Below are 12,383 nucleotides of genomic sequence, written 5' to 3'. Positions count from 1 at the left end.
TTTGGATTTAACAGAAGCTGTCATATTTCATCTCTCTAAAGTTTTACATGGTTACAGTGTTTTTAATTAAAATCACAGTATTTTAATGTCAGCTGCTACTGTTGCTGTTTAATTTTCTTTCTTATGATTGAAAGAAAACAACTGTAGCACAAAATTGTGGACAAAGAACATGATGAAATGTACATCTTTTGCAAAGAATCAGTCACATTGAAGAGAAAGGAATTTATAATACCATACTACTGCCTGCGGAAGATTTTGGTGTTTGTTTTAAAATCAGAATTGGGCAATAAAGGCGGGGCCTTTTTCTTTAGACCAAATTCTGATAACCCATACTTACACAGTTGACACCACAAGCAGTCTCTTGATTTCTGGTGGCATTACTTGTGGAGAAAGGTACATCTGAATCTGACTTTTATCCATCTTGCTGATCATCAACCTTTTGCATAAGGAGCAAGAACAAAGAAAGTTACTGTTCATCACACACCCAAACTATACTATCGAAACCCATGAATTTTCATTTGGTTGTTTGATTAAACTGGTACTCCTAGGAGTTGGCTATCTGAAGCAAGAACAGATTAATTTCTCTTTGTCTGCTTAGCAATAAGGCTGTTACCTGTTGAGCTGTATGACATTACTTTATGTATTCTTGCATTCAAAAACTGATGTTTTGAGTGAAATGAATACATTTGATTCAGAGAGAACGTGCTGCTATTTTCATCACAGGCAAACACAGCTAACATGCAAAAGAAATTATTTTTGTGTGCCAGTGAGAAATTGTTCATATAATGTTACTTAGCAGATGGGAAGCCTCTTGATGGACCCAACCTTTCTTCCATGAAAGTCAGTGGCAAATCCCTCATTGGCTTAAATTGGAACAGGCACAGGCGCAAGTATGTTGATTATAATTTTAAGTAGTTGTTATTTGCTCACACGTAACTTTTACTGTGAGCACTAACTCTGTCATTTTATTATTTGTTTTAGAGTTTGTAAAAATCATGGAAAACAACAGTGCACCTTCATTACTCTATCACCAAAACTGTATGTACCATTTGGTATATGAGTATACATACAGGACACTGATGCCTTGATAAAACAGTGCTGTGTGGGTTGGCAGGGATAACTGATGGGATAACTTTTAATTGCTCAATTGATTAGTCTTGGAGAGTAATCAAGGCTTCCTTATGTTTTATTCATCTTTACATTAACAAAATACACCTCTGTAGAGATAGCTATTTCCAAGCTAGCATCCAAGGCTACATATAGTTGTTCAGTTTAAAAATTCACTGTGGAGTTTAGTGTGTGTCATTTTGCTGGGTTTACATATTAGACTAAAATTTCAGTTTAACCAAAACTCACCCAATTCATAGAAATACATGACTTTTTCCAGTTTTATATAATACGTAGAATTTTATGGCCTCTGAACTAGCAGTGGGCACAAATATCTTGAGGCTCCAAAATCTTCTCCCAAAATCACATGCTCAGATTTGTCATTGTCATAGCATAAAAAATGTTGATGTCTATTGTATACCTTGCACAGAGCCCTCATTCTCAATTGACTCTTAGGATTGTGTAAGTCAGATTGTGATTTTTATCATCTTTGTTTTTCGTTGTCCTTTGTTAATTAAAACTTTAAATGGAATATTGTTTTGTGTATTGATAAGAAAATGCTAATAATGAAGAAAGACCTGGAATGCTTGCATCAAAGACAGGTAGAGCTGTTCTATAAAGAACCCTCTCAAAACAAATGAGAGGTCTAAAGAGCAGACACACATTTTTTATTTTCTTCAGCATGGCTCATTTAAAAAAAATGTATTATTGAGCTGAAAACCAAAATTTGGAATTATGGAGGACTATGATGCATTGAAAGGTCATTGTAAAGTTAAAATAAATAATAATGTTATGCTACAGGTGGTGTCAGCTTCCACAGGCATGTCTTTGATCTGTAGGCAATCATAGACTTCTTGATGCTGGTGGGCATGATAGCCACCCTTCATTCCAGAAAAGTGTAAGAAGTAATTAAGCTCCTTTATAAAGTAAGATAGCTAAAATAATGTGTAACCCTTCTGCCCGTCTGAGTTGGCAGCAACAAGGGCCAGGTTCAGTATCTAGGGGTTCCATTTCAACAACGCAAATGCAAAACTGGCTTGAGCCCCCACCCAGTGACGTGGGACAATTACATACCACCCCCCGGGTGCCTCTAAGAGGCAATACTTCCCCTCTCGCAAGCACAGAGTCTGAGTATAGCAAAATCCTTTTAATAAAGGAGGGAAGCAATGTGGCATTGTGTTGGGGAAACACCAAAGACAGGATTCATAACACAAACCATGAGCAAAAGACCCACCCCCAAATAAGATTGGTAGTATCCTTTTCCCCTCAGGGTCTTAAGTCCAACAACCCAAAAGATCATCCAAAAGTCCAACACCCCAAAAGTCTCTTGAGTCCAGCAACCCAAAAATCACCCAGAAGTCCAGCAACCCAAAAGTCTATGTCTCTGGTCAGTGCAGCCCCAGAGTTCAAAAGTTGAGCTGCAGAGTTTTACCCTCCCCCACCCCCAGCCTGGGTGGAAATGGGGGGGAAGGGGCACGCGAGGTGTTAAGGGGCACCTTACATGGTCTGAGGTCGACTGCCCTGCCTCTCTGTGGGGTTCTGCTGTAGCCTTCACCATGAGCCGCTCCACTCCACCAGCCATCCCATGAGCTGCTCCAGCCATCCCGCAAACTGCTCCACTCTGCTTCACTCCAACCGTCCTGCAAACTGTTCCACTCTGCCTGCCACTTAGCAATATATCTTCAGGCTCCCCCACTAGTTAACACAGCACTCAGTGATCTCAGCTCTTAGTGATTTCAGCTTGTAGTAGGGGAGCACTAGTGCTGGTGCACCATTGGCCCAAAGTGAATTCAGCACAGCAGCCTGTAACTAGACACTTCGTGGAATCAAAATTAGCTGTGCTATTCAACTGTGGAGAGAGGAGGAAGTGCAATTAGTGTTTCATTCCCTCAAAAGGGGCCCATACTATCCAGTACAAACCCCTGTCCCCAGCCTCTCTCAATTCACTGGGTTTTAGAACCCATGTCCCTTGTCTAGCGAGTGCTACTTAGTTGATGGTGAGTCCCTCTATCATAAAACGGTTCCACTGGCCCTGATTCACATAATCAGGGTAACAACACTTTATTCTTCCTGCCCCAATAACACAGAAACTGGGGATCCAACAGCAGCCAAGGTGACCATTTGGGTGGCTGTGGGCTCATGCTAGGTGGGGTGGGTGTGCCTATGCAAACAAGACCAGCCCCTGAAGTTCTTTTCCACAACTTGCAACAATTCACCACCAGATGTCAGGGTAGAGCTCATCCTGACTCTGCTTACAAATGGGAGCCACTGCCCAAAGCACAGAAGCTAAGTTTTGCGGGCAGAAGGCTTTCTCAGGGGGCTGATTGCAAACACAGGGTGCCTCTGTGACTGGGAGGAGCCAGAGGCAGTAAGAAGAAGACATAGAAGGCACAAGAAAACCAAGGAGATAGCAAGAGAAGCACTTTCAATGTGACACTGTGAGAAAACCAAGAGAGAGGATTTGGGGGCAGAGTGCTGACTGGAAAGAGACTTGCAACTGAGAACAAGGAAATTACCTCCTGATGTTTGAGCCCTACTGTGTTCAGGGAAACAGGACTTTGTCCATTCTTTGTAAATACATGGGATTGCATCAAAGAAATACCTGGCTTCTCCATGAATTGCTTCTCCTAATGGTAACAAGCCACAAGACCCCAAACATTGGCTAGCCACTCATGTCAAAAGGGTGAACATGCTACTGCCAACACCTACAAAAATTAAAACTGAAAATTTGAATTTCTTTTTTCATCATATAGGGTGTTTGTTACCTATTTATACATCTCTCTCAATTTGGACAACAAAACCAACATTAATCTGTTCCCCTTTCTGTTTTTCTTGTACTAATATAGTGCTCCATTGTTTGGTTTGTAGACCTTGCAGGGAAATGTTTACATTCAGTTAATCTGCTTCCTATTAGTTATTTTGTTTAAAACGTTTCTGAGAATTTGCTATTATTAGCTTTAGGCATTTTTGGTTTCTAAATGCTAAATTTAGACCTAAGCTACCTGACATTGTCCTTTGGATATATAGTACATAAAGTTGTTAGTGAATATCACTCATGTTGTTTGGAATTTTCTGTACAAGATTATCTTACTGCCCACCTGTCCTAGACACACTGTTTTATACTGAGACACACAGATTTGGGGGTTTTAAAAATTAAGCCACAATTCTACAGTAGTTGTGTCTTGGTGCAATACAGCAGCCCAACAAGACACTAAAAAACATTTTCTTCAAAGGACAGTACCATACCGAGAGGAAAGGGTCATGGGGATGGGAGTCAATTGAATTAGAGAACAAAGAATATGCTTATACCCAAACACTAGTTGATTACCAGCATTGTAGCACTATACATGTGCAGTTGGCATCTCCATACTATGTGAGATTACTTTCTTTTGTACTTATTATTTTATGACTGTTTGCTCTCAAAAAGTTCATTTGGAGTCGTTCAAATTCAGGTAATAACAGAGGGATTTGTCCATTTTAATGTTTGCAAGAGAGAAAACAGAATCTTTTTTATTATTATTTTGGCTGGTGGCCTTTCAGATGATTTAACAGAAAGGGGTTTATCAGGCTGCTTATTGTGGGCCTGGTCCAATGCCATTTAAACTAGTAGAAAAACATTTTTGACCTCCCTGGTCTTCGGATTCAGCTTGGTAAACTGTAGTCAAACCCTTGGTTTATAAATTGTTGCATGAGTGTTCTTTTGTCTTATACAAAACAAAACTCTTTCTTTAATGAAATAGACACCTAACTTTAATTGCTACTTGTTACATGTTTGAGAGGAGAGTCATTTTTCTCTTCTTTTTCTCAGGTGGCCATTGATGAGCGCATCAGACAGTTGCATGAAGCCCACAGGGATTTTGGCCCTACATCTCAGCACTTCCTTTCCAGTAAGTCAATTTTAGTTTTTCTTGCATAACTTGTGCAGTTCTCGTTAGAAGTTAAAACCTCAATTAGGTAGCCAGCCCTGCCAGTGGTGTCAACTAGGGTTGCTATCTATTTCCATTTTAAACCCCATTGCAGATGGGTTTAGAACTCAACAGTAAAAAATTAATTGCTGGCTAAAACTTGGTATAGAAGTGTATTGATTTCAATAAAATCCAGATGGGATGGGAAAAGCCTTCCAATATCAGGTCCCCTTACCTCTTTCTCTACCAGTGCAGGATTATTCCTGTATTATACTTGTCCACTCTAGTTTGAAAGCTTCCAGTTAAAGGATAAAGGTTTAAAGATACTGATTAGATCTTTTTTTATCAGAAGACAATGAGTTCAGCTAAGTTCATTGGCTCCTACTGAGTAAAACTCATATGGCCAAAGTAAAATGGTGGCCACTTTTCACATGGCAGCTACAGTGTGGAAACTCATAAGGGGCAAGTTGGGCCCATAAGAAAAATATTTACAGTTATGGGCCTTGCATAATTCATCTACTTAGCAGTCTTGTGGGGGGGATCAAAAAACCTCAACTTAGCAGAAGAATAGCTGTTTAAACTTTTTTTCAACTCTGTAACAAACCATTATTGTCTGGCTTTGCCAGCAATGCAACTTCCCCCCACCCCCATAACTTTATCAAGGATGTTTTGAAGTGCACTGAAAGACAACTTGAAACATCTTCAAAGCATCAAGGCAGAGACTGAAATGAAGCTGCTTGGAAGCCACGTCTTTGGCCTATTGTACTGCGATTAAATGAAAGTAAATAGCAGAACTTTATTTAAGAGATTATATCAATGGAATAGAACACAGTCACAGGATAATGATCTCCTGCTGCTTGATACATTCCAAGGGGAAACCAACCAAGGCATTTATCAAAAATAGACGTTGAGAGACAGATTTTATTTTCAAAAAAGTAGACAGTCTGTGCCAATGTTGTGTTTAAATGATTTTATTTCTGCTATACCATATGATTAGTGATGCAGGTGTAATCATTCTGCCTGAGAGACACTGATGTTCAGAACTGTATAGCATTATCAAACAGTTCTATTTAGACTGGCATCGAGGACAAATTTGTTTTTCAACCAATCAGAAATAAATTTACTTTCAAAAGTATAAGTTTTAATACTGCATTATAATTTTAAGCATAAACTGGTTTCTAAATTGGTTATTAGCTGTTTACCACAGGTAAAGCATGTTGTTTAGGAATTTGATAAACAAAGGCGGGAAATTAACATCGTAGCTGTTTGGCAAAACCCAAACCAAGTGCCATATTGTGCCAAATCAGCATAAAATCTGATGGCACAATGCAGTATGAAGGTTGTTCAAATCTGCATCCTATTTTATCCAAACTCTGAGAGTTTGTGGAAGAGGGAGGCAAAAGAAAAGGTCTGGGGTTTAGCCCATTTCTGTTTAGTACATTTAAAATAACATTAACTATCTACATTAACTAATGGAAGTAAATTCAAACTGAAACCTTCCCCTCTCTCTTCACTTACCCATTTTGCCTAGCACAAGCAGGGCTGCCCGGGGGGGAGGGGGCAATTTGCCACAGGCCCCGGACCCTGCAGGGGTCCCCACGAGAATACAGTATTCTATAGTATTGCAACATTTTTTTATGGAAGGGGCCCCTGAAATTGCTTTGCCCCAGGCCCCCTGAATCCTCTGGGCGGCCCTGAGCACAGGAATAGACACCTGAGGGCTTTGGGGGTTTTAGTTCCCCCTGTCAAGCTGTCCTGCTAGAACAAATATAAACAGCAGTGTAGCTGTAGTACCACGAGTAGCGGCAGCAGAGGTACAGCTCAGAATTGCCGAGTACAAACCTGCCTGTAACCAGTGGGTATGTACTCAGCACAGCTAAGCCATGCCTGTGCTGCCACTGGCCATGCTGCTGTGGCTATACTGCTATTTATACTCACCCTAGCTCTCAGAGAGCTAGTGTGGTATGTGTATGCAAGCAGGGGGATCGCACCATTAGCTCATAAAGCTCATGCTTTTTACAGCAAGTAGTTTAGTTTTGTGTTGATCTTTATTTTGATTGTGATTTTTCACATCCCGAACTTGTAGCACAGATGTAGCCTTAGTTAAGTGAAATGTTGGTTGAATAAGAGGTAAACCTTCTCTCTAGAAAGTCTTTTGACTTGTCTGCTGCCAGTCCTGCCTGTAATCTTTCAGCATGTCAGCAAACTCTACAACCGAAGGAAGGGCCTCCCTCTGTTTCCCAGTTGAATAAAGGGTGGAAAGTTAAAACCAAGAACTTTTATATAAATCCAGTGTTTCACTTTAGCAGGTATAGTTTATATTGCATACCAAAACGTTGACTCTTACATTGCCTCCCAATTTCAATAAATTCATAGATTTTTATGTCAGAAGGGACCACAGTGATTGTCTAGCCTGACCTCTGGCATAACACAGGCTGTAGAATTATCCTGTAGTAACTCCTGCTTCAAGTCCAATATGTGTGTCTGAACACACAGCGTATGTGAGTATCTTTTAGAAAAACACGCAAGTATGGGTTAAAGATTTCCACTGACAAGAATCCACCCCAGGCACACTCCACTGCCTGGCTTGTTAGTCTGAATTTGTCTAGCTTCAACTTCCAGCCATTGGTTCTCATTGTACCTTAAAATACTGCCTCTCGGTATTATAATAGCTTAAACAGCAGATTCTTTAATTGAAAAAAGTATGTATTGTATATCTTAGTTACTATGGGCCTGATCCTGAGTAGCATCAAAGCAGAGCTCAGTGCAAGTGAGAAGGCATTGCGGGCAGGGAGTGGAAAACCAGCTTTGCAGCTCCCAAATCCTGGACCATTCTGTACTGGTTCTAGGTGTAAAACAGGTCAACCCAGGGCTATTTGACATTATGCCATTATTTCCACAGCCTCTGAGCAGGCAAGGGTGTAATGGGGCACTCGTACATCCCAGTCACATCCCATTTCCTATGAACGTTTCCCTGCATTTTCTAGCCTGGGAGATGGGGTGGAGAAGGAGCCACTATGGTAGCTCTACACTACCTGAGGATTACCCTAGGAAAAGAGAGATGGTCGGGAGACTGCTCAAAGCCAGCTTTAGGGTTACTTTGAAAGTGGCTAGGGCACAGGGAATTTGTATTTGTATTTCAGTGGTGTGCACGTGCATACATATACACACATATAGGAGTTAAATCAAACAGCTGGTTTTATTTCCCTTAAATACTGGATATGCTGCAAGTATTTGCAAAATGCTTCCGGAGCTTTAATATTCAGCAATTTGAGAGCTGGTGATGGCTCCAGAAGTCAGTTGGCTACACTGAGCAGTGTGCCGTGCACTGGTAAAGCCACCTTGAGTTTACATCATTCCTAGCAGCACTACTACTAGAGGGCAGTTTGTTGGGGAGTTGTGATGTCAGAGCATCAGCTGGCCAGCACTGAGAGATGTGCAGTCATTCCTGCGAGCATTGCTTTTGTAGTTATACTTCTGGGAGCAAATGTATGAAAAATAAGGACGCCTCCCAGTGAAGGGGGAGGTCAGATCAGGGGTGAATTCATGCTTTTTAAATAGGTCTTGCAGCACAATGAAAGCAAGCGAGGTCAAAAAAGGTCAGTCTAGTGATGGCAACAGCACTTAAAAGAAAATAGGATCAGGAGGATTCTACTCCATGGATTTATTTCACACATATACTCACCACAAAATCGTTAACTTGGAGTTAAGGTTGCTAGGCTGCATATCCCACCAGTGCACCTGTAGCAATCAAAGCAATAAGCCGTTAAGTCTCTCAGCACCGCAGTTAAACTCCTCTCATGAGTTGCCCCTGTCAAGCTCAGCTACTTCTTTTCAACCATAACTCCACACTCATCCTGAACAACGGTCAGGCAGGCACTCTTCAACACTAGCCATTTTTACTGGCTATTCGTTTGTGTGTTTTGGTGATTAAGATGGGATGGGTGTGATGTGCATAAATTACTTGGCAAGTAGTTCTATGCAGAGGGCATATGAGGTCTGCTTGTAGATTGCAAATGGCTGGGTGCAAGATATGATGTTTTCTGTAATGTTTCAGAAAAGTTATTGGTGACCTAGTTATTGTTCAAAATTGGGCATGCTGGAAGTTACAGAGTTATAATTGTATCTATTATCAGCCGTGTTAGTCTGTATCCACAAAAACAACAAGGAGTCCGGTGGCACTTTTAGGACATACAGATTTATTTGGGCATAAGTTTTCATGGGTAAAAAACCCACTTTCTTCAGATGCATGGAGTGAAAATTACAGATGCGGGCATTATACTGACATGAAGAGAAGGGAGTTACCTCACAAGTAGAGAACCAGTGTTAACAGGGCCAATTCAGTCAGGGTGGATGTAGTCTACTCCCAATAATTGATGAGGAGGTGTCAATTCCAGTAGAGGGAAAGTTGCTTTTGTAGTGATCCAGCCACCCCCAGTCCCTATTCAATCCCAAATTAATGGTGTTAAGTTTGCAAATGAATTTTAGTTCTGCAGTTTCTCTTTGAAGTCTGTTTCTGAAGTTTTTTTGTTCAAGTATGGCTACTTTTAAATCTGTTATAGAATGTCCAGGAAGATTGAAGTGTTCTCCTACCAGCTTTTGTATGTCACCATTCCTGATGTCCGATTTGTGTCCATTTATTCTATTACGTAAAGACTGTCCGGTTTGGCCAATGTACATGGCAGAGGGGCATTGCTGGCACATGATGGCATATATCACATTAGTAGATATGCAGGTGAATGAGTCCCTGATGATGTGGCTGGGTCCTCTGAGGATGTCGCTGAAGTAGATATGAGGACAGAGTAGGCAATGAGATTTGTTATAGGGATTGGTTCCTGGGTTAATGTTTCTGTGGTGTGATGTGTAGGCTGGAGATGGGGCTGCATGAGGTTGGGAGCTTGGTGCTTGAATGAAGCTGTGGATGAGGGAAAAGAGGGATTTAAGGAGAAATGTGGGGCATGGAAAGGAGCTCTTCCACTTTCTGGGTCTCTACCTCTAGGCACAAGACCCACTTTTTCTTCATTCCCCCACCCCCCAACCCCACAGTCCTGCTTTCTCCAGACCTTCCCCACATACCTACTCTCTCCTTTTCCTTTCTGAGACCAGTGGCACAGTGTGTCTTTGCTGAGGCATCAGCATTTTAAAGACTTCCCTTGGCAGGGGATAAAGCCAGCAGTGCCAGAGGAGCTAACTCCAGTCCCCACTCTTCTCCCTGCACACAAGGTTTTTTTCCCCAGGCCACCCACACATTCCTGCTAAATTCCTTTTACTTTGGCCCTCAATACTCTGCTCAACCCCACCTGCCTCCTCAAGCCAAGTTCTTTATCCCCCATGAACTGCTCCATAGCTCCACAGAGCCCTGTATCTTTCCCAGAGTTACCCCTGGGCCCCTGATGCCTAGTTAGTCTCCCTGGCTCCCCATGGTATTGGTGAGGTTTGGAGCTGGTGAGGGATAAACAGCAGGAAGGGAGAGGAGTTATTTTAGTTAAGTGCCAATACGGACACAAGAACAAATGGATATAAACTGGCCATCAACAAGTTTAGGTTTGAAATTAGACAAAAGTTTCTAACCAACAGAGGAGTGAAGTTCTGGAACAGCCTTCCAAGGGCAGCAGTGGGGGCAAAAAACCTAACTGGCTTCAAGACTGAGCTTGATAAGTTTATGGAGGGGATAGTATGATGAGATTGCCTACCATGGCATGTGGCCCAACTGCGATTGCTAGCAGCAAATATTTCCAATGTCTGGTGATCGGACACTAGATGAGGAGGGCTCTGAGTTACTGCAGAGAATTCTTTCCCAGGTGTCTGGCTGGTGGGTCTTGCCCACATGCTCACGGTCTAACTGATCACCATATTTGGGGTCAGGAAGGAATTTTCCCTTGGGTCAGATTGGCAAAGACGCTGGGGGGTTATCACCTTCCTCTGTGGCATGGGTCACTTGCAGGTTTAAACTAGTATAAATGGTGGATTCTCTGTAACTTGAATCCTTTAAATCATGATTTGAAGACTCAGTAACTCAGCCAGAGATTATGGGTTGGGTGGGTGAGGTTCTGTGACCTGCAATATACAGGAGGTCAGAGTAGATGATCATGATGGTCCCCTCTGACCTTAAAATATATGAGTCAAAGGCTAAGGCTGGCAGCCTTAACAGAAGTAGCTGTCAAGATGGAGTTCGATAAATGTCAAAAGTGGCCCATGGCCATGTCCATGATGTTACATGAAAGCATGTGTGGATGAAGTTGGTAGTTTGTGAAGACTGCAGATGTTTAGCTAGAAGGACCCAAACAAAGGTGTAAAAAACTGTATAATTTCTAAAAAGGAGCATTTTTAAATGTTTCCTCTGCAAAAGTTAGTGAATATTAAACTAAAAATATCACATAGAAAATTCTATTGTCCTCTGAAGGATTATTGTGCTCAATTTGGAGTCGAAATGCAGTAACTGAAGTGTGAAGCACAGGAATTTCAATCCTGCTTTAAGTGCAAATTTCAGCACAATCTCAACTATGGAGCTGCAACTCTCTCCCCTGTAATAATGGTGCTTTGTTGGCTCCTTTTGTTTTGATCTGTGATGCTGCCTTTTACAGAGAATGGGATTCATTGTCTGTTGTTGGAGGATCCATCTATATTTGTAAGGATAGTTATTACTTCCTTTTGAGATAAAATAAATGAGAGGTAGGAGAGATGTCAGGCTGTTTTTAATGCCACTAACTGTTCAACCAGCCTGCCATCAATCCTGGTTTTTAATGCTGTAACTCATTGACATGCACCACTTGTGATTGCTGAAAAATAGAAGGTATGACACTTTTAAACATACAGGTAGAACTTGTAATTTACAGCTTGATCCCTGTATGATTGTGACATACAGTATGTTGATGATGTGACTCAATGAAATAATGCACAGCTATAACTGGCAATTAGATGCGTCTGACAAAGTGGGCATTCACCCATGAAAGCTTATGCTCCAATACATCTGTTAGTCTATAAGGTGCCACAGGACTGTTTGTTGCTTTTGGCAATTACCCGTATCTCGTTTTGGAGATCACCAGGGTTTTTTTCCTTGCTTAGAAGTGCTAATTCCATCTATGGCTCCAAAATATCAGCAGTTTAGAGATTAACCCAGATTTTTATCAAGATAGGGAACCAATAGATATTTGGGTAAAAGCAAAGATATTTAGGCATGCATGTTTAAAAGGCGTGTTTACATCTGTCTCGTATTTTGTGGTTTGTAGGATTCTCCTAATGTAAAGAGCTAGGACTTAAAGTTTAATTGGATATATCTAGCTATATTTCAAATTTTCAAATTATAAAGAACAGGTCACTTTTTTCCATTCTGTATTTAACAAATAGCTCCAACAATCAGAACCAGTTTTC

At 41.3% G+C, this 12,383-nt stretch overlaps 1 protein-coding gene across 28 annotated transcripts in view; it reads left to right on the top strand.

Moving 5' to 3' along the window:
* DMD (dystrophin) overlaps positions 1 to 12,383 on the top strand; it is a 2,035,724-nt gene that overhangs the window by 1,855,333 nt on the left and 168,008 nt on the right. For all 28 annotated transcript variants that reach the window (XM_039486264.1, XM_039486496.1, XM_039486317.1 and 25 more), the window contains one exon: positions 4,916 to 4,994. In XM_039486264.1, the coding sequence (XP_039342198.1) occupies positions 4,916 to 4,994 (79 nt within the window). The remainder of the gene's footprint in view (positions 1 to 4,915; positions 4,995 to 12,383) is intronic.

The sequence above is a fragment of the Mauremys reevesii genome, linkage group 1 (assembly GCF_016161935.1).
Source record: "Mauremys reevesii isolate NIE-2019 linkage group 1, ASM1616193v1, whole genome shotgun sequence".
Taxonomy (NCBI): Eukaryota; Metazoa; Chordata; order Testudines; family Geoemydidae; genus Mauremys; species Mauremys reevesii.
This window is presented reverse-complemented; position numbering and strand designations above follow the sequence as displayed.